Source organism: Barbatula barbatula, assembly GCF_947034865.1.
Source record: "Barbatula barbatula genome assembly, chromosome: 5".
Lineage (NCBI taxonomy): Eukaryota > Metazoa > Chordata > Actinopteri > Cypriniformes > Nemacheilidae > Barbatula > Barbatula barbatula.
The window spans coordinates 15,051,188-15,074,091 of record NC_136769.1 but is presented as its reverse complement, the minus strand read 5'-3'; the positions used below and the strand labels follow the sequence as shown (position 1 = coordinate 15,074,091).

At 39.0% G+C, this 22,904-nt stretch overlaps 3 protein-coding genes across 16 annotated transcripts in view; 2 read left to right on the top strand and 1 right to left on the bottom strand.

Moving 5' to 3' along the window:
* The first annotated feature begins 214 nt into the window (after positions 1 to 214).
* On the top strand, positions 215 to 5,771 carry LOC306894468 (apoptosis regulator BAX-like). The gene is made up of 6 exons (XM_079457052.1): positions 215 to 542; positions 2,962 to 3,010; positions 3,098 to 3,256; positions 3,404 to 3,539; positions 3,629 to 3,733; positions 4,320 to 5,771. The coding sequence occupies exons 1-6, from the start codon at positions 512 to 514 to the stop codon at positions 4,416 to 4,418; spliced, it is 579 nt and encodes a 192-aa protein (XP_079313178.1). The 5' UTR covers positions 215 to 511; the 3' UTR covers positions 4,419 to 5,771.
* A 243-nt stretch (positions 5,772 to 6,014) lies between these two features.
* On the bottom strand, positions 6,015 to 20,773 carry map3k14a (mitogen-activated protein kinase kinase kinase 14a). 2 transcript variants are annotated; one of them, XM_079456485.1, is made up of 16 exons: positions 20,599 to 20,773; positions 13,659 to 13,903; positions 13,531 to 13,570; positions 13,222 to 13,405; positions 12,100 to 12,432; positions 11,352 to 11,486; positions 11,144 to 11,273; positions 10,856 to 10,984; positions 8,459 to 8,557; positions 8,209 to 8,366; positions 7,938 to 8,088; positions 7,491 to 7,847; positions 7,280 to 7,389; positions 7,009 to 7,147; positions 6,764 to 6,864; positions 6,015 to 6,668 (listed from the first exon to the last, which is right to left on the bottom strand). In XM_079456485.1, the coding sequence occupies exons 2-16, from the start codon at positions 13,891 to 13,893 to the stop codon at positions 6,468 to 6,470; spliced, it is 2,502 nt and encodes an 833-aa protein (XP_079312611.1). In that variant the 5' UTR covers positions 13,894 to 13,903; positions 20,599 to 20,773; the 3' UTR covers positions 6,015 to 6,467. The 2 variants fall into 2 exon arrangements, with proteins under 2 accessions (XP_079312611.1, XP_079312612.1); XM_079456486.1 differs by lacking the exon at positions 20,599 to 20,773 and adding an exon at positions 16,962 to 17,087.
* A 1,457-nt stretch (positions 20,774 to 22,230) lies between these two features.
* The window catches only part of gpatch8 (G patch domain containing 8), a 31,831-nt gene continuing 31,157 nt past the window's right edge, over positions 22,231 to 22,904 (top strand). For 3 of the 13 annotated variants that reach the window (XM_079456473.1, XM_079456480.1, XM_079456481.1), the window contains exon 1: positions 22,250 to 22,322. Coding sequence is in view for 1 of the 13 variants with exons in the window: in XM_079456475.1 (XP_079312601.1) it covers positions 22,278 to 22,322 (45 nt within the window). In the remaining 12 variants the exon portion in view is untranslated. Of the gene's footprint in view, positions 22,323 to 22,904 lie in introns of all 13 variants that reach the window. The other 10 variants (XM_079456477.1, XM_079456471.1, XM_079456482.1 and 7 more) reach the window with 7 other exon arrangements.

The window sequence follows — 22,904 nt, the reverse complement described above, 5'->3', positions numbered from 1 at the left end:
TTAAGAAAAAATGACATGGCAATCGAACCAAAGCCACAGTAATGACTCCCAAGTGCTTTTATAAATGTTTGCTTTTATTAATAATGTTCAACGGATTTTATATGGTTAGTTATTACAACATTCAGACACATCTATTGACAAAGACGTATTAACATGGCAAGAACGCGATTATTTTAATCCGTTGTTTATTGACTATTGTAACAGGCGGTACCATATCTATGGGCGTAACCACATAATTCTGCCTTTACATGCCTTCACAAATGCTATGCTTTAGGACTTAACTAACCTTTTATATATGTATATAACATATAAAAGAACACTCAAATGTGAACAGTCTACCTCAGTCAAATTTGCATAGAGGGTATAGCAATCTAAAATAAACATTTATTTTTTATTTTCGACAACCCCATATTATTACTTAAACTATAGCGTCCGGCATCACCAGCCTTTTAACTTCCTGCTAAACAAGGTACGTCAGTAGGAAGCGTTAGCCGCTTATATTCATGCTAATATGGCAGCGCCGTTGGGTGGAGGCGATAAGGGTGAGTGTCGTTTTTATGTTCTGGATAATGATTTAAGCTACATTTCTTATTTGTAACATATACGACTAAGAGATGTTTCGGTCAGGTGCTTTGATCGATATCTAAATATTTGTTGATCACGTAAACAGGGAGTTTGCTTACTACCGTCCGGTGTCACAACACCGCTGTCTATAACATGTCCGTACATATACCGATCATCGGCCGATCTGGCCCCCAGATCTGCTGTTCTCCAACGATCACGAAGAGAAACTAATAGACAGTTACACATTAATAGTCTCGAGCTATGCGTCTTAACAATGCGTTCACTACATTGACCATTTTTATTATCGTAACATTTCTAATCATTTCAGCATCAAACAAGCGTTCCGAACGTGCGTTACGTTAAAACGCAAAGATTACGTGCGTTACGTTAAAACGCAAAGTTAACGTGGGTTACTTAAAAACGCAAAGTTTACGTGCGTTACGTTAAAACGCAAAGTATACCGCTGAATCGGTTTTGAGACCCAGCCTCTGTTCACATGCTCGATACCGCGAGGTTGTTGATTTCTGGAAGAGGTGACATCATCGTTTCAGTGTAGGGGGGGTGTAGTGAACACACATCCCAGAGATGTATGTCTATGTTCAGCTTCTGAGTTAAGTTGCTGACGTTTTAAATACTAAGAAACTACTTAAAGAGAACAAGGATTTTCATTTTTACACTCTCAAATGACTTACTTCGACACTGTGGATAACTTCTAACCTATGAGCCGACTGCCTAGGTGTTATTCACAGTATTATTGGTGAACGCCACAGCTTTGGACATCGTGTGATGCCCCCAAATTTCTACACAATGTTTTGAAACGCATCATATACAGTTGTGTTCGAAATATTAGCAGTGTGCCTAAAAAAAGTGAGTAGAGCTCAAAATCGGGGTCATATGACACATCTAAAACTAATATTATCGTTTGTTTTAGATGTAATGCGATGTGTATACCGATTTAAGGTTAAAAACGTGGTATTTTCCCCACATATCTTACCAAATTTGGAACATCAGGTTACAAATCAATTTTACTGACAGTTTCGTCCACCTTACTTGCGTATACATTGGGGCGGTCTTGGTCAAAGCATACCACAAACTGATGTAGATGTGAGGCGTTTCAGGCAGATCTGGCTGAGCATTCGCTTTTCGATAGAATTAATCTTTTGTTCCGTTACTTAAATTTTTGCAAGTTTACTTTTCTAAAAGATTCATGGTCAGCTTATAACACACCAAAAACACGTATTTAACGCCATATGATCCCTTTAAATACACACATTCATTGGGAACACTGCACATTCTATTGTAAATCAAAACATCAAATTTGTTTACTGTATAAATGAAAATGCTTGAAGATTTAGTGTAGAATCACTGAACTAATATTTAGTTGTATAGCCATAGTTTCTGAGAACTGCTACACATCTGTGTTGCATGGCGTCGACCAACTTCTGGCACCTGTGAACAGTTATTCAAGACGAGAACTGTATTTCTATTGGATTAAGGTCTTTAGATTGCGCTGGGCACTTCATAATGTTAATCTTGTTGGTCTGGAACCAAGATGCTGCTCGCTTACTGGTGTGATGGGGTTGTTGTCTTGTTGAAATACCCATTTCCTCGGAATCCGATAAAAGGGCCCAACAGCATAGTATGAGAAACATCCCTTGCGGCACCATGCTTAACTGTCTTCGCCGTGTACTGTGGCTTGTATTCAGTGTTTGGGGGTGGTCTGACTAACTGGCTGCGACCCCTCGACCTAAAGAATACAATCTTGCTCTCATCAGTCCACAAAAAGTACACTGTTCATCATTTCACTCAGATTTTCAGAGAGAAATGCACAGTACAACATTTGCTGCCTTTGTCCTTAAATAAGGGCCACTTGTTTGACACCAGTTTTTTCACAGAATGATTCAGCTCTGTAATGGAAGCTATTATTTTGAACACAACCTTTTCAACTACACAGAATTAGCAGCATGTCTGTTGGTTTTCTATTACTCTAATAAACCTACTAAATGTTGGACTGCTATTTATTTTTACATGACTGTATATGAAGTCTAAGATCAGGTATCTGTCTATAGGTCTTATTTGGCTTTTGAAACTTTGAAGCCTAAAAGCTGTCACAAGATTTTTTTTCGTCTCTATAAAACAGCTCATGCATAGTTTCTTTGCATCAACAGGAAACTGAAACCAAATGTTTGTGCGCTAAATTATACATACACTGCTGTGCTGAGTCACCCCGACCACACTTTCAAACCGGACCTGTGATATTGTGAACTATGCCCTGACTGCTTATCAAGATAAAAAGTAGTTTATATGAAGCTCCACTCACAATTTTTGTCACGTGAAAAAAAAGTGAAATCTCATCCTTCTCTTGTACTCTGAATAATGTTGTTTTTATACCTGAAGGCAGTGGCAATGACCAGATATTAGACTTGGGAGCTGCACTTCTTAACAAGTATGTATCTACTTTTCAAACTCTTATTTCCTTTTTTCTTCCTTTGTTGTTCTTCTTTACCTTGGTCATCTCACCCCTCTCTCCCAGCTTCGTATATGAGCGGGTTCGTCGCCATGCTGACGGTGATGCTGAGATAACCCGGAGTCAGCTGGGAGCTGTGGAGTTGCGTGACCCCAATCACAAACGTCTTGCACAGTGTCTGCAGCAAATTGGAGATGAGTTGGACGGAAATGTGCAGCTGCACACGTAAGTTGGGTTTAAATGAAAGGATTGCTGTAAACGTTCCAGGAACATGTTTTTTATTATGTCATGCTGTGCTCAGAAATGCCCACTGGATGGCATCATGTTTCAATTCAAAGAGCATCATGCATTGTCATTGTCGTTTTGTGTCAGGATGTTGAACGACTCTGGTCTTCAACCTACAAAAGACGTCTTTATCAAAGTTGCTGTTGAGATTTTCTCTGATGGAAAGTTCAACTGGGGCAGGGTGGTGGCACTTTTCTACTTTGCATGTCGGCTGGTCATCAAGGTGAAGACATGTGACCTTCTCAGTATCATATTGTTGAAGTGCGTTATTTTGATTTAATGTATTTAACGTGCACTCTCCTTTGCTCACAGGCTATTTCAACAAAGATTCCTGAAATCATCAGAACCATCATCAGCTGGACCATGTCCTACATTCAGGATCATGTGATTAACTGGATCAGGGAACAGGGCGGATGGGTGGGTCACTTCTTCACACAATCAGTTCCTTAAAGGGATAGTTTACCCAAAAATGACAATTCTTTGATCATTTACTCAGTACTCGCCAAACCTGTATACATTTCTTTGTTCTGCTAAACAAAGATATTTGGAAGAATGTCAGTATCAGAGCAGATCCCCCCCCCCCTTCATTGACTCTCATAGTATTTATTTTCCTTACTGTGGCAGTAAATGGGGGCGAGATCTGCTCTGTTACTGATCTGAGAGTGAGTACATGATGACAGAATATACATTTTTGGGTGAACTATCACTTTAAACTTTTAAAGAGTTTAGAGTCAATGTGACATATTCACAGATGCTCAAGTGCCATTAATCAGACCTTTCGGTAATGTGATAAATTGCATATGTAATTTGTGAATTTATTTAAATGTAACTTGATTATGATACATTTCTGAATAAAGCAAAAAATAATAATTTGGAATAAAACAGTTTTCAACAGGTTGTAGTTATGTTCTGGGAATTTTTGGCATTGGAATTTATAAGACTATATCTTGTCTTGGTAATTTCTTGGCTCCTATAACCTCAACTCTTTCCTTTTTCACCCTAGGAGGGAATTTGCTCCTACTTCGGGACCCCTACATGGCAGACCATTGGGGTCTTTTTGGCTGGAGTCCTTACCACTGTGCTGGTGATCCGCAAAATGTGAAATTACGAACTGAGAGAAAGATGGAGAAAGAGAGAAGACAGAGTTTAAACAGCAAATGGAGTGTTAAACAGACCAGCAAAAGGAAACGGAAAGGTGAGGGAAGAGGGAGAGAGCAAAGGAACGGATGGGCTTGATGTCAAATTGAAAGAACAGAGAGAGCGAAAGAGAGAGAGGTGGAGTGAGTAAAAGTCGAGCAAGATGCAGATGTTTTGATTCACTCTTGTTACTCCTGAGCCTGTGGCCTTACTAGTAGATACATCAATCTCTGTAATTTCTGCACTGAAAATGAACGATATATTAATTCCTAAGTTCAGGTTTAGCCATCATTTTAGGTATTTATTATTTGTTTGGGGTTCTGGGTATTAGGTCATATAGGTTAAGGGACTGGATACATTGGGTATTTGATTTAATTTATTGATATTTCTTAATCTCATATTCCATGTAAGTTTCCGTTAGTCATAAAGAAATTGATTTGACAAGGATTTATAATTGTGCTTTAATTGTTGCTTTATTGTTATATCTGAAAGAATAGAAATGGGTTTAGGGTGAATTCTGCTAATATCTGAATTTCTCCTCTCCTCATTTCTCTCTTCTTTCTTGGTCTTCGTCTCCCTCAGTTTATGACAATACCATTATCTGAAGGTTTATGCTTCAGCGATGAAGGTGTAAGGTTTAGCGTCTCAAGCATAAATGTAGTGTTTGCCACAGCGTTTTGGGCACAGGAATACAACGCAGCCAACCTTAAACTGGTTGTGGTATGTGGGCATGTCTGAGTTAACATAAGCAATGAGCCCTACCTATAACGGAATAATTCTGGTGACTCTTACAGTAACATTTCTAAACCGTTTTTTACACAACCGAAATAATTTCCTTATCAGGCAGCGGAGTAACCTGCCTTAATATCCAAAGATATAGGAAAATCACGTGATACTTGAATGAATATTGCTGTTAATTTTGCTCAACCTGGTGCAAACACTTAAGAATGGAAGGGATTGTGTGCATTTGTAGTACCCAGACTTTTATCTTGGACTTGTGGTTGAGCTTTTCCCTTTGGAAAGTCTTCTCAGTACTGTATTTTTAATATTAGTTAGTCAAGCCCACAGTGCGACCTTCAATTGTCTTTTTTATGTTTCTTTAATTGTTGGTTGTTTGGATAAAGGTATCGTTTTCTTTTTTATTGATTCTTTTGTTGACAGTGCCTTGGCCTTTTATGATACTTGCCACCCCTTTTTCATCTTTTTCTACATCTTTGTACATTGGTATGAACCGTGCACCCTAAGGAAATATATGTACTGTGAGCCCATGAGTTTGTTTTGTAAGATGTTAAATGAAACAATAAATTGTTTTTATGGATTTCAATTTAAGTGTGTATATTTTGTCTGTTTAAAGAGAATTTGCTGGACACAGCTAGTCATCCTATACTTTTATAATTTTCACATTTAACTGGAAACTGAACACCGGTTAAGCTTTTCCTTCATTTTCTCAGCCACCAAAAACATTCTGTTATTTAAAGTTGTTATGTAAAGAAATTCATAACTACATCTTATCACTGCATGTCGAGCTTTTCTGCAATCACAGATAGATAAGACAACTGCCAACACATTAAGAATGTTTGATTTTATTGCGCACGAGAAGAATCTTAAAACACAGGCGATACATTAATTCAAGCACATCAGGGATCTACATTTCTAAATGTCTATGCAAGTACGCCATACAGACTCATCTAATTCATAAGAGCTTTGAAGTAATGCATTGTCATCATCAGATGAAAACATTGGATTGGATTTAATTTATTGTCATTACACACATACAAGTACAGTGCAACGAAATGTATTAATAAATGCATTGTCCCCTGTTATAAGGCATTATTTGATTTCCCAAAGGTATTTCAAATATATTGTCATGAAATGATTTTATGAAAGGTTGTGATGTGAGGTAAGGAAAAACCTGAAAAGTCAACAGCTTGCGAATTCCAAGAATGTAAACCAAACATGATGATGTATGACAATATTATGACAATGGCATGGAAAGCTGGATTTTTGGGCCAAATCAGTCTCTAGTCTCAAGGACCCTATCTTTGATCCTCCAGCTCCATGGCATTTTGCAGCAAGGGGGGTGTCCATTCTGATGATAGTGGGTGCAGTCCGGTGCGGAAACACAACGCAAGAACAGGCTGCCTTCTAGGACTTCTTTTTCATGGGCCACTGAGCAGCCATGCTCGGTTTGTAGACTGAACACTTTCTCAGAGATCTGCAGTAGAAAGAAACATATTACATACTTGCAAACACAAAAAAGTAATGTAGAAGTATGTGTATTGCATTGGATGTAACACACAGACTGCATACCTGATCACTGATTCCTCTTGCAATGTGGCCTACATTCACTCCGTGAGTCTCCCGAATATGAAAGCATTTCCCATTGAAGTCTCTGATGTAAACATCCACCCCTGAACAGACAAAGAACTGACATGAAACAAATATCCCCGCCCATTCGCTGATAGGTGTCAACCCAAAATATATCAACTAGTATGTGAAGCTGTCACAATAACATCTGTTGGTTTACAATTATTAAGAGAGACTGGTTTACATACCCTCAAAGCAACGGGGAGGAGGCTGATGTGCGGGGACGAGCCGGTCTCTGTTGAAGCTTTGGCCATCCTGTTGGCTGTTGTAGGAAAACACACCCGAGCTGAGGTCATCACCAAGGCTGTCTGACCAGCGTCCTGAATCCTAGAGTAAAGAAAGTGAGACTTTTTAATTAAAAGGAATTGAGAGTTAAGACTTTCCAAACATGTTATCCACTAGTAGCCAACAGCGAAGGGCTTTCATCGTCAATGTCATTTCATCCATGGCAATATTTACCTTCTTGTCACAGAATTCTCTGGTTGACATGCAGTCACTACTCAGGCAAGACAGCAGTTGCTCCTGTACCTCTGGAGAGTGAGGCTGGGAAAGACTGCTCAGGTAGAAATCTAAACATAGTGAGAGAGTACAAAATTGTAACATTACAAGCTGTTGATCATCACAAAATTATATATATACACAGTAAAATGTGTTAGAGGTTAAAACTAACCTCTCTCCAGTCTCCATTGCTCAGTGGTTCCTGTAGTTTCTGTCTCCGTCTTATTGTTTATCTGTAGCTCAGGTGATGGGGCTTGAATGTGGATCAGTGACTGTGGATGAGAGTGACCTTCATCTGTTCTCTCCTCTGTCTTTTTCCACTGTGTTCCCTCGTCTGGTTTTTCATCCTGTTTCTCGGCACCATCTCTCCTCTTCTGCTCTGAGCTCATCCACTGCAGCTTAGAGCTATGAGAGGAAGCGGTGTAGTTGGCCGTGGTGGGTGTGGTCGAACAGGCGGACTCAGGTTCCTCTGGCTTTTCCAAAGGTTTCTGATAAGTCCCTCCTCTTGCCGGGCTGCGAAGTCCTCCAACTGCAAGAGATTGATGATAAACATCTTTGATTGCTTTATATTGAATAAAAGCAAGTTTCTTCATACCATATACAAATAACGTTAATGTACCTTCTTTGAGTGCTTTAGCCGTTTTAGCGATGAGGTGTTTGGCAGAGGCTCGCTGATTTGGATCTTTCTGCAGTCCTGCCTTTATGACATCAGCAGTAAAGGAGCTGCAGTCATGTGGGATTTCTCTCAGTGGTGGAGGTTCTGTAGCTATCTGTGACCGTACAAACATAAGAAATATATGTTCGGTTTTATGTGCTATAACAATCATTTTAAACCTATGACGCATTAACGCATAACTTTAACTTAAATGCCCTGTCCAATCATGGCTTACCTTGAGGCAGAGTGGGTGGGAATAATAGCGGGTCCATGGATGACAGCCATTGAGCATGTGCAGAAGCATACAGCAGCTACTCCAAATATCTGCTTTTGAAGAGCGGGGTTCTGTCATCACCACTTCAGGTGCCATGTGAGTCTCTGTGCCTTTCAGCGCTAAACAGACATACAAACATAAGTCATGTCTATTTTTTTACTCAAAGCACATTTGTTTTTTGAGGCTGTGATCTTGTTACCTGTGAACTTACCCTGACAAAAACTACGCCCTTGTTTGTCCGTTCTCTCTGATTGTCCAAAGTCACACAAGAATGCATCTTTTCCATCGTCTGACAGCAAAACGTTATCCCCTAAAAACAGGAAAACACAAAGTGAATGTGTTTTACTAGCCCCTCACTACTCACAACAGACCATCAGACTATTGATTATGAAAAAAACGTGAAGCATTTACAGCATAGACAGGATATTTGAATAAACTACCTCCATCTTGAAAACACGTTTAACAACTTTTGACTATTTTTATGACTATTGTAAAGTCTCTTTTCCAAATCTAACATCTAATCATTTCCATATTGTTTTTTTAATCATGTTTCTATAATATGATTTTGACGATACAATACTAACACATTTTGCGCAATAATACACCTAACGTGTTTTAAGTGACTGAATGGAGACAATATTCATTTCATGTTTGACGTTAAGCTGTAAAAAGTATAAGCGTGTGCTTAAAAAGCACATCTCTTCCCACGGGTCTTTGTTTTAGCAGCGGTCATTAGCTGCTTCTTCCAGGAAAAGTTAAAATGGGAGTGTGAAAGACTTTCGGTTTCGTAACCAGTCCAATGAGAAAAAAACACTTAAAAAGACTGCTTGGTACATATTTAGACACCAGAGGGCACTGCATGTGACGAACTACAAACCTTATAGTGTTTACTTATCGTCCATTTATAGAATACAAATGTATGTTATATACAGACATAATGTTGTAATCTTGTGTCTTTCTGTTTTATATATGGTGGCTTTGTCCGTCACTTTCGTGTTTGTTTGTCTTGAGCTCTTTCTCTTCCCCTTCCCCCTTCATCTGTAGCTGATGATTCACACTGTGGGAAATTCCCAGCCCTGAGTGCACACAAGTATTCTGATATATCTCTCTCTCTCTCTCTCTCTATCTCTCTCTCTCTATCTCTCTCTCTCTCTCTCTCTCTCTCTCTCTCTCTCTCTCTCTCTCTCTCTCTCTCTCTCTCTCTCTCTCTCACACACACACAAACTACCTCACTCCTTCACTACAGGTGCAGTTTGCCTCGCCCTATTCCTCAGAAAAACCAAATCCAACCACAAAACAACACATGAATCAATTTAAATGACTATCACACATCTGAAATGGGGCAGTTCTCAACTATGTAACTAAACATATGTCAGACTTCAGTGTTTTCTGTGTTTGAACTTTGAAAAGAACAAAGCCATTGGAAAACATTATTGCCCAGATGGTCTTTTGTGGCCTAGGAGACTACGAATGTGTTATTCCATCACAGTGGCTCCTTCAATCTTTTACATTGTTTCATTTAGCAGATATGAAGCGACTTAGAAATGTGATTTACAAATGAGGGAGCATTTTGCCTTAAAGTGATAGTTCATCCAAAAATATACATTCTGTCATCATTTACTCACCTTCTTGTCATTACATACCTGTTTGACTTTCTTTCTTACGTAGAACATAAAATAATATATTTTGAAGAATGTTGTTAACTGGCCCCAATTCACTTGCATTGGTTTTGTGTCCATACAATAGAAGTGAATGGGGGGGCAGTGCTGTTCGGTTAACAACTTTCTTGAAAATAACTTCTGTTGTGTTCTGCAGAAAAAAGAAGGTCATAAAGGTTTAATATGACAAGAGGGTGACTGAATGATGACAGAAATACATTTTTTCGGGGGTGAACTATCCCATCAAGAGCCAACAAATAAGCATAATACACAAGTAAAGCTCGGTTTAATGAGATCTACTTTATGGAAAGGCCATGAATTGTCTAGAAAACAAAAGGAGACTTGCTAAAGTCTCTATCGCTTCTCAGCCTTTTCTGCTAAAAATAAAAACCCTTGTAATCACACACATTTCCTTTAAAATAAGATGTCAACCATGTTTCCAACTGTGCATAGATTTTTCAAAATCACAAAGTCTTAGAAATCGTCTACTTGAAATTTCAATTTTTATCACCAAATATTTTTTCTGGATATGTTTGCTTTTTTTCGGAGAAAATATAAACAAATGAAACTTTTTAACTTTTTAACAAAAATTAGAAATAAGTTCATGCTAAAATGTTCACCTTCAATACTTTATTTTGTCAACTCTGAACATTTGACACTGTTGATATAGAAATCTGGGAAACAGGCCAATCTCATTTGTAATTTTGCTATCCTATGGGATGTTTCCAAAGAACTGTGGTGGATCACTCCACAGAAGGAATTCTGATGTCAGCTTTCCACATAAATGAATTAAAGACAGCTTGGTTTAGAAACAAGAAAAACAACTAAACAAGAACCACAGTTTTTTAAGCCTTTCATAAAATTTGATGCAGCGGCATAAATATGTAACTTTTTCTACCAATCAAATCATACACCACTGTTACATCATCAGGTCTTTATCCTAGACTAACCTTTGATGTCGAGGTGAAGGACTCGCTTCTTATGCAGGTGATCTAGCGCCCCCAGTACCTGATGAAAGTAGTGCAGGGACAAATCTTCCGGCAGACGTCCTCTTTCCTCCACCAGCTGCCCTACAGAACCTGGAGACAGTGCAAATAAAGCAGATGAATGCATAAACGAAAGCTACCACCATAACTCAGGCGGTCTTTTATGCAGAACTCCTGAAATGAGCCACGATAGTGGCCCTTAGGTGGCCAAAGGGTTTTTGCAAGCAAATAAATGAGAATATGAGTTCTTACTGGATTTAAGGTCCATGAACAGGATGATTGACGGACCTTCACGCACCACTCCAAAGAATTCCACCACCCGAGGAGACTGTAGGGCACTCCACGAGCCCACCTCCTCGCTGCTGAAACTCACCAATGGCACCTAAAAACACATCCAATTACAACTCAGCGATGCCAACTTAAAGTATCCTGGACGTCGAAGAGGCCACAATGCTCATACCTTTTTGGCAGCGCACATGAAACCAGTGCCTTTGTCTTTGACGCTGAAGACCTCTCCGAATGATCCCTGCTTCAGAAACGCACAGCTTTCATACTCCCGTCCCTCTCTGTACTCAAAATTCACCGGTTGTAGCCCCTAAAACAAGGCATTTGAGATTTTAGGAACCCACAATTGTTTAATATTATTAGTATAATCCCTGTAATATGACAGTACAGAGCTTTAATCCACACATAAGCATGTACGGTTTTATTGGTTTGAATCTCAGATGAAATATGACTCGAAATGTCACATGAATATGCCATTTCGCCGTAATTTGCGCTTAATAATGTGACTGGTTAATACGCATGACTTTACTTTTTTACAGTGTTTGCTTGTGTCAATTTGTGAGGAAACTCCCTAAGCACTGGTGAGGTAAACACGAAACTTTGCTGAACGCAGCAAAACAGGAAACTGATGACCGCAAGACGACTCTTGGCTGCGTGTACACATGCAGTCCTTTGTGCTTGTGTTACTCACTATCTCTCTCTTCCTCTCTGTATTACTGTGCTTATGTTGTCTTTATCTTTATTGTTTGTCGGGCAAAGTGAGCTTGTATGACTGTTTGGCTGTGTTCTTCTATGCAAATTTGTAGTTTAGCACGCAAGGTGACTTGTCGTTGTGTCATGCTCTCTCGGTATGAGGTTATCTGTGTGTCAATTTCAACATGCCGTATACATGTGGTGGTTTGAGAGCATGTGTTTAAAATCACCTCTTTAAAAAGAATGCCTTCATTTTTGTCGCTCTCCTCTCTTTCGTCCTCATCTCTCTCTCTGTCCTCTCTCAAGACATCTTTGACAAAGCCGTGTGCAAAGCAGCGATCTTCTGTTGTGACATAGTCCCTGAGGGCCGTAACAGCCAGGGGGCATTCGGTCTCGCTCTCTTGAGTGTAACTCTGGCAGGAGGACGGTCTTGGGAAGGAGGTCTGTCGGGCCTCCCACTTATAAGGGTACGATGGGGCTTCTGTTTCCTGCACAGAAACCCGTTCTGTGCGAAGGGCACTGCTGGTGTATGAACTGCTACTGCTGCACACTGAGATTCCAACCTGAATTAAAAAGATTTAACGGGAGAGAAAGACACTTGTCAGGCATTAAAGAAAAACAGAACACTTCATGAGTGTATCTGTGTGTGCATCATCTTTCGCTTCAGCGTGGTTTATCCTGTCGGACATAGCAGTTAGCTAATCGTTGCTTTTCTCAGGGATTTAATCTAGTCAATCCATATAGAAAACATTATTTAAGTGCAAGTATTTGATTAATATGAATAAATATATAAAAATAAGACAGACTATATTTTGTATTTGCCCAATAAGCTTCGCTGCGTTGCATCCTCCCCATTCATTTCAATATAAATATCTCTGACTTTAAATAATTTATAAGAAAAAAGTTAAAGAGCTATTTTAACTTGGAAATTGATTCATAAGCTAGCTGTATATATAGATTGTACATATCAAGACAGTTTCATATAGGCAGTTGTGGATCAGAGATTTTATTATACATAACGCTGTCCTTCTGCAACCTCGGATGTCCAAATTCACAGTTTTTCAGAACACTTTTAAAATGATTAAATACTGTGTTGTCAAAGTTGACAAGCACTTTCTAATACTGTTTATTAGATAGATATTTGCAAAACCCAGTGAAAGACATAAAGGCTGCCTAATAATAATGATTTATGGCAAAAAATACAAATCACGAAATATGGAGAACAGAGGTTTCAGAAGGACAGCAGTGGTTATTTTATTATTTCATCTTTTTTTACATTCAAACTATTATATCTTATGACGGGCTACAATTATCTATGCCTCAAATCTATTATAATTATAGTAACAACTGACCTGAACAAGTCCACTGTCCTGTTCGGGCACTCCGGTGAGTCCTCTAACTCCATTTCTTTCTTGGCTTTCTTTCTCTACTTGTATCCGTCGCTGTTTCTTACGGCGTTTCTTCCTGGGCCGACCGTGAGAGACAGAGCTCGGCAGGGACGAAGAGGAGACGCTAACGTGCAGGACGTTTTTGTGGCTGAAAAAGATTAAGGGTCATTATTCTTCTGGAACAAAAACAAATTTTAAAATGTATCTGTTTATTTCTGGTATTAAATATGAACAAAGTGAAGCATGTGTTCATGTGGGCAAGGTGGGGTTTACCTGGGATTGGGACAGAACTCTTGTGAATCCTGAGACTCGCCTACACAAAAAGAAAAAATCATTCAGTTATTCTATGTAAAAATTAATAGTTATTACCAAAATTTTTTTGTCAAGCCATTGATACTTACACTCTGCTTGAGCAATGATGGACTGTTTTTCTGTCCCGTGTGTATACCCATGATCAGCAGTTCCCTCCCTGATGAACTTCGACAGGAAGGGATTGCCCGGCTGATCTTTTTTATCCAGGTCTCCTCTTTTGCTCTCTGTGTGGGATGTTGGCCTGGAGCTTAGGCAGGTCAGATTTTTTATGTCACTTTGGACCATACTGGAAAATGGGACGGTGGAGTTCAATATCCTCGGCATGTTTGAAATCCTAGAAAACAGAGGTGACACTTTATTTTCAAATCATCAAGGTCGCACACACACACGGTCACACATCATAACCGCTCCATAGACATAGACACCACACACCTGGCCTTCTCTAACCGGCCGGCAATGGTAGCTATTTTCTTTCAGACATGACAAGATGATACAAAATCGTTTATTTTTTCGTTAACTTAATTGTTCCTCTCACAAAAAGCCTGAACTTTGCACCTGCTGTCTGACAGAGGACACTGTGTTTACTGTGAACACAAAGACTCTATTCTCCACTTGAACACTTCCTTCTTCTAAAGGTTGATCTCAGGAAAGGACGGAGCCAGAAACACCACCGAGATCTGCTGAGGATGAAATATGAGCTTTCTGCTTTAAGCGATTGTCAAGATAAGAGCAGGCTCTGAGTTCAACCCACTTCTGCCGTGTTTTCCGCACCCCATTTTAAATATAAATAGAACCTCAGGACTCATTTGTGTAACGAAAAATACCAAATTTAGAATATTATCTCTGATCAATTACAAAACTGAGGGAGGCTGTTATCATAAATCATAAATATTTATGTCTATTTCTTACTACTTCATTGTGAGTAAATGTGGGAGGTGACGTATCACAAAGATCCTTTCCTTATTTGATTACATTTACATTTATTCATTTAGAAGACACTTTTATCCAAAGCGACTTACAAGTAGGAGAGCATATAAACAATTTGTCAACACGCTAAACAGTACCGTTAGTTTACAAGGCCATGCTAGTAGGAGGATTAAAGCTACAGTAAGCAAAGCAGAGAATGAACAACAAGATATTTTTTAGACACAAGACATAGACAGTTATTGGTTAGCCAAATAAATGCGGAACAGGTATGTTTCGAGCTATTTTTTTAAAGTTGTGAAGGATGCAGCAGTTTGGGTGGAGGCTGACAGTCCATTCCACCACAGAGTATTACAAAGATATATTGTTTAAAGCAATTCAAGCAAGAGTTCACATAGGTGGGGGGTTCACATTTTTCCCACTTCCTCATTGTATAAAAACCCTAGCATTTTAATGTTTCTTGTTATGGTAAGAAATACTATTGGTGTTTGTTATACGGATATGGATTGGATTACCACAGTCATAAACAGATGCAGGTTGGTCTGCAACAAACATCTAATCCTAAAAGAAATCCTTATGGACATGAATTTGTTCCATAATCAGACAACTTTCACCTGGTTGACACTAAAAATCTCACACAGCAGGTAAGAATAAACTCATAGGGCCTCTATCAAGGTACCATAATCAATTTAGACCTTAAGGTGGATTTTTACTTCCATGTCAGACCGATGCCGTATACAACGCATCGTTTTTGTTTATACTTCTACGTTGTTCTCTGCACCAACATGCGATGACCCCTAGTCATCAGTGTCCACGAGCGTGTTGCTTGTGTAACTAAGACAAGAGCAGAAGCAGCAGCTTGTTGTGTTTGTTGATGGAGAAACATTAGCATTGAAAGCAGCAAGTGTTGTCACTTGTGTTGCAGCTTAAGTTGTTAGTTGTTTGCTTAGTTAATTCATTCGGAAATGCATACGAGTAAACGCAGCACTATTACTGAGTTATTTTCACCCGAGGGAGGGATTCACGCAGACCAATCACAGCGCTTGCTGTCCACATCGAATTGACGCGTTTGCTGCATCCCAATTCGCCTATGCACTTAAAAGTATGTAATGTTTTTGTTATGGATAAGAATACACATTTTATTGTGTAGCAAAACAATATGCCCACACTGGGACATACTAAGAGGAAACGGAAGTGGCCATTGTTGCCTAGACAACATTGTGGCCATTAACTGTCACAAACATCAAAATCCAGCTCTTATTTCCATTTAAGTATTTGTTTCATTTGTATTGTTAACTCTATAGATATATTTTTTAATTAAGTGATGCTTAATGTATGTAATTTTTTAATGAAGTGGAGCGTCATTAAACTCCACCTACTCGTGGTGAGTTCTGGGTAATATTAGCCGTTAGAGTATGCATCATTCAGCACCTCGAATTTCTACCGGGAATCTTTGGAATACTCTTTTCAACATAATACGATTTGGGACGTACTAATTCTATTTTCGAATACTATTTAGGATAGATAGTATGCGAATTGGGACGCAGCAATAGTCACGTTTTGGAGAGGTGTGTGTCAAGCTATGGTGTAGGTGTAGGGTTTCATTTTAGAACTCTGCGTAGGCTACGGTGTAGGTTTGACGCAAACCCATTAATCGCCCTTTAGCAACGCCTTGGCCATTGAACACAGCAGCATGTTTCTCTCATGCAAGCATCACTCATAATCTATTTTAAAAATGTAAAAAAAACATGATGTTAATCACTACAGACATTTTGTAACACTGTGAATACACACAAAAAATTCAAGAACCAGAATAATAAAATGTTCTTGTCTTACAATTCTTCTGTCCAGCTAAAGAGTTCTTCTTAGCCTTGAGAAATTGTGCAAGATCTCATGCGGTTACAGCATGTTGCATCAGTGAGCCTTCATATGACCCCAGTTAATCTGTCCAACAGTCTCACTCTCTCACACAAAACCTCTCTCACACGCGCACTCGGCCGGCTCTCCACAGTTGCGTACCTCTAATCTAAGAGAAAAGAGGCCTCCATCTAAAGCTGATGTCATCCGTGTGGACGCACCAAATTCTTATTGGCAGCAAGGAGCCGAATACTCCATTTTGAATCTTATTAGAACAGTTGTTACATCATCAAAATGACTTCAGAGACTGTGGAAAGATGAGAAACCATCTCCTTGAGAAGCAATGCATGCATGAGCAATGGAAGAATGCAGCAATGTCCACAAACTCACGTTTTAAACAAGCACGATCACATGAGCTAGCAAATGCCCTGATCAGAAACTGACAGCACGAGTCCTGTCCTTATAATAAAAAAAGTTTTCTAAAGTTAGCTGCACTCATATTAACACTGACAGTTTAGCAAACAGGAATAAATGATTTCTGAATACACACAAATGTGACTAAAACTCTTAAGACACATTCTTATCTAAAAAATAGAGAGAAGATAACATACCAGTTAAGTGTCTTAAATACTGGCTTGTGGTTTTCCACTGCATAAAGCAAACAAATGTATGCACTCTTCCCCAAACACTCATTAACTAACACTGTACTGCGACCGATTCCTCCTACTCTCTCTCTCTCTCTCTCTCTCTCTCCCTCCTTCACTCAGTGTGTACATCTGACGATTGATCCCGCTGGCTCTCTGCCATTTCGAGTGCGACTGCGCTCTGATTGGATAGGGCTGATTTACGGGAAATCCATCTCCATTTCCCCACCCTGCTCTCCCCTCCTCCTCCTCCTCTTCTATAGGCAGCAGTGAGCATTCTCAGTAACCTCACCTATCTGAAAGCCTCTCAGGCATTTACTCAACCCCAATGAGATCCTATTTATAACATCTATTTGTGCCATTCATCACAAAAGATTTTTCCACTTTACAAAAACTATAAATTAATAAATACAATTTGTTCTCTCGTTTGAAACTATGTATGGCTTAAAAATGTTTACGCTTTTCCTGCCGCAGAAGACCAGTTCCAACTGTAGATGTAGCTCATTGAGGATCTAAAGTGCATTTAAAGATATTCACAAGATCCTTTCCACCTTTGAGTCCCTGCAAACCTGAAACTATAAAAAGCTTAACTATTCAAAATCACATCTCAAATGTCACAAAAACAGCCTTTTTCCACCTAAGAAATGTGGCCAAGTTACGAAATATTCTATGTGTTGCTGACGCGGAGAAGCTTATTCATGCATTCATAACCTCAAGACTTGACTACTGTAATGCGCTACTCAGTGGCTGTCCTGCATCATCAATAAACAAACTACAGTTAGTTCAGAATGCAGCTGCCAGAGTCCTAACCAGGTCCAGAAAATACCATCACATAACCCCAATGTTATCAACCCTTCACTGGCTACACATTAAGTATCGTATTGACTTTAAAGTTCTTTTAATCACTTATAAAGCCCTAAAGGGTTTAGCCCCTACCTACCTAACAGAGCTTCTATCACACTACAACCCATCACGCTCTTTAAGATCTCAAAACGCGGGACTTTTGATAATACCCAGAATAACTAAATCCTCCAAAGGGGGTCGAGCTTTCTCATACGTAGCACCTAAACTCTGGAATAGCCTTCCTGATATTATTCGAGGATCAGACACACTCGCCCAATTTAAATCTAGATTAAAAACGCATCTTTTCAGCCAAGCATTCAATTAATGCAAATATGCTAAATAAATCAGATTTACATAGATATTATTTACTAGAATAATTGGATTTTTATAAAACACCATGTAGCGTGTTTTACCCTTTCTTGGGTTTTTCGTTTTTCCCCTGTAAAGCTGCTTTGGAACAATGCAAATTGTGAAAAGCGCTATATAAATAAAATTGAATTGAATTGAATTAACTATTCAGCTTTCAGTCGAAAAATTGACCCATAAGACTGGTTTTGTTGTCCAGGGTCACAAATATGGATTTCCATACGTGACCCTACAACCGTCCAATTACAAATGTCTACCTAAAGGGACAGTTCACCCAAAATGCTGTCATTGTTTACACACCCTTGAGTTGTTCCAAATCTGTGTACATGTCTTGGGTTAACTGTTCCTTTAACAACTACAAGACACGATAAGAGGCATTAATGCATTAACTGTTTATTTTCCTGGTAACCGCACATCTAGAGCACATTAAATATCTTGTGATTGCGGCATGTCGCAAAGCACTTAAACATACAGTACAGTATAAAGAGATACATCTCTGTTGGTGAGGATATGATGTAAGAGCCTCAAATCTACAAGAAATAAAAAAGCAAACTGACACAAGTTTCCATGTCATGCACATTACTTAAAGGATGAACATTTAATAAAACTGGTTCAACTGCTTCATTGAATGGTTTGAAGCTCAAAACAAGGTTGTATGCAGGCATGTCAACATATTTAGACAACCTCATACCCCTGGATCCCACTGAAAGCCACTATTTTCTCTTTGAAAGAGATTCAGCTGAGCCTGAGATTTTTATGACATTACATCTAAATACTGAAACGTTAAACACAATATTTACACAGTCCAGATATAGCAAGGACAAAAGTTTAATACAACTTGCAAATATTACAAAACTGTTACGAAAAACACGAAAGCTGTCACTTCTAACTGTGAGACAACTATTTATTATTGGGCGTTAACTTTCCGTCACAAGTTATAATGCAATGGCGAAACATTGTAATTATCAACAGGTTAAGTGGAAAGGTTTTTGCAGAAGTAAGAGAGCCCAGTGCCAGAAGCTGATGAGGAAGAAAGCACACAATGGCTGACAGTGAATTCAGCGAGCCATGGCATGCAGAAGTGTGGATGTTAAACAGGAACAGAGTGGTATTGAGGCCAGGGCCGGGGACAAGAAGAAAACACACATTCTAAGACCTATAATGACAGCCTTTACCACTGCAGTGTGTGACAAAACAAACAGTTCACACTTCATAATGACAATATGCCAATTACAACCAATGTAATTCTGTGTGATAATCTCACAAATTGATATTTGTTTTTATAACATTTCACAAGCATTAAAAGAATGGCCGTTGGTCTCATGACAAAAGTTCCCATGAGATGTATTTTGCAACTTATTGCACTTTCATGTGAGTAATAACTAAGGAAATTAATTAACGTTTCTTTTTGTCCAAGATAACAGAAATGCACATTTACAAGATGCGCAAAGCAGGGAATAATAATTCACATTTGTTTGGTTCTTTCTGAGAGGAGAGGAAACGATGCAACTTAATGAGAGTATTTGGGTGTGTTTGCGTGACGGGTGAGCACTGTAATAAATGGAATGAGAAAGCTCCAGTTATATTAGGCACTATAACTCTGCCTTTCCGCTTCAGGCATGAAAAACTAAGATGGACGAAAGTGCGAACTGGTTGAGGCATGAAAAACAAAAGACAAGTTTTCCAATTTGGGGACTTAAAGGAAAACAGACTGCAGCACACACATTGAGACATTAGGCAATGACTCATCCACACCCCCACAGATGAACAGGATGCTTCTGCTCTGAGTATGTCCTGCTGTAAAGCCCACATACTGGAGCCCACATCAACCTGTTGACCAGCCCACTGCATACTGACCCCTGACTGAATACCTTACAGGGGCCCCACTGCCCAGTTGCTACCCAGAGACAAAGCACAAGTCTCTTAGCGCATTCTTATGATTAAAAAACAATAAACGTGTATTGAATCATTTAAATACTGCTGTCAATTCATGCACACACTCAAGACAACTATTGAGTAACAATAAAACGTATTTGAAACGTTGGCGAAACCTAAAACTTGAGTTCCCTAACAAATAGCATACACTCACCATAACTTACATTTACAGTAAAGGCAGTACACGGTAACTGTAACCTTTTCACACGATTATTATATCTTTTGAATTGTTATTCAAATCTAAATTCCGATTTGTTTTTAAATATTTGCCAATGTCTTTTTATGGTTTTGCACGTTATAAAACGGCGAAATAAAAGCGTCCAACTTCCTCCTTTGCGCCTCCGCCATTTCGTTATGCCCAAGTCTTTGGCACAACTGTAATAAATGTAGCGGGTGTGGAGATTGAAGACGGACATGCGTGTCGGTCACTGTAAATGTAATTCAGCATGAGTGGACTTACCGTAAATGTACAAATCAGACAGAGGAGAATCGTCTTGTAACGGACTGTGTCGAGTACTTCTGATCGCATGTGAGACAGGAAGACTTTTCTGACTCAAATCCTGCTGTGCGTTCTACGTAAACGGCATCGCCTGGGCGTTCGGGCGAATGCGCTGCTCTCTAGATAGACAGTACACTAGGATTTGAAACGCTAGATAATGACGTCACATCGAGCTTTCATATCGAAAGTAAAGTTTTCGCTCAAAATCGTTTGGCCAAAATGAGAGTTGTGTTGTTTGTTGCTAGACTGTTTTAGTACTTCTTTAATGAAACAAAGCGGAAATGCTAGAAAACAGGCTAAATTATCAACACACTGTAGACAACTGTAAATGATTGCTGTATACAGTGTCGTTTGACAACTTTTGACATGTGCTTTGTTTTTACATTCATTGTTTGTATAGAGCGTCTCTGATCAGTTCATCATACTGTGTGATCATAACTTCACCAATTACGTAAATATCTACAATTGGGCTAGTCTAGTGTAATACCAACATTTGTCCTAAAGCGCCATCTGCTGGGTCATTGAAAAACATTCCATGAGATTGAGATGTATTTTGAAAATGAACCACGTTTAGTATCAGACATAAATATACAAAATGACACGTATTTATTGAGCTGGATTATGTGGATTTTTTATTTTCCATATGCATTTATTTAGTTATACATGCATATTTCTTCAGATACATTGATTTCCTTCACATACATTTTCATGGATAATTACAACGAATAAAATGTTTTCGCTTTGCAATAGTAGGCAGATTAATCACCGTTCACTTTCCTAAAAATTTGCTCAAGGGTTGCTTTGGGCACTGCAAAAATTGATATCTTGCACAAATTCTGTCCAAACATTTAAATTAGAAGCAAAATGGCCAAAACATGCTTAAAACAAGAAACTTGTCTGGGAATAAGGTAGGAAGAAATGTGTTAATTTAAAATGAATACTTAAAAGGAAATAATTTTTGCACAAGTTGACATTTTTCGTGTATATAAGATTTAGATATATGTTGCCTACTGGTTAAACTAAGACAAAAGTCATGTCAGCTACAGTCAAAGACTCGGGGTAGACTTGCCAAAGATTAAAATTTGCTTACAATTTTTTTTATGGGGAAATGTGATTTTTTTCCTGGCACCAGAGGGGGCCCTCACAATAAACGAAGCAGCGACCGATAAGAAAGAATATGAGACAGCTAATGAAAAATACGCTATGTACATAAATATTGTTCGCCGAAACAATGAAACAAATATATATTAAATAATAAACTACGTAATATACATATTTTTCGTGTCTTAAACCTCGTGTTTTACCATAACACAAATAGAACCCACATATTTTAAGGCGGATACAAAGAATTTGAAAAGCAAGAGAACAAGAGCTCATAAACATACTTTTAGGGAATTGATGATGTGCAAATGGCATAACAGTGAACAATTAATGCGATCAACAACACGCAGTAGCGATTGTTCGAACGCGTTTTCATCGCCGCAAGGAATATGCACCGCTTAGATGATTTGACAATCAGGCCGTCAATCAACAATACGTCGCCTGCTATTGGTCGGTCGCTTATCCTCTTACTTTACTGGGCGTTTCAGTCAACAGAGGGACAAGTCGAAACGCAGGAGACAAGGCGAGCAGTAGAGAAAATGGCCGACAGATTCTCTAGGTTCAACGAGGAGCGTGATTTCCAGGTAAATATTATCAAAAATAAAACGTATTCGAAATATAATGGCTTCTCTGCATTGTACAGGGCGTGCTTGTGCTATTTTGTTGCTTGCTGCGCGAGGCTTGCGGTGTTGCTATTTTGACACTGACGCACCATTACGTCCCAGTTTAGCATTGACAAGCTCGAGACCAGTAATGTGTCCGTGTCGCTTTACAGCTGACCTCATACATTTTTAAAACATTTCCAGCAAAACAGCACATGGCCGTTAGAGCTTGAGGAGTGTTCTTATTTCATCCATTCTGCGTAACAGTTGTTCGTTAATTTGACGCTTTCAAGATGACGGCAGTTGTGCCCAGGGCCTGGCAGTGAGAGATAAACGCCTCCGTCAGGAGAAGATGAGCTAGTATCTGTACTGCTGACCTGAACCCAATACCATCGAGTCGATTTGAATGTTAAATTATGGTTTGTACTGTCTTAAGTTAAAAGCTTTAGTCTAGATTTAGCTGTTTTAACTCTGCTAGGACGTTAGCTGTGTTATTGGGGGTCTTACCTCTGCTCGCAGTCGGGCTGTATGTGAATAATGCACGCTTTGTTTGATTTGTTTTTG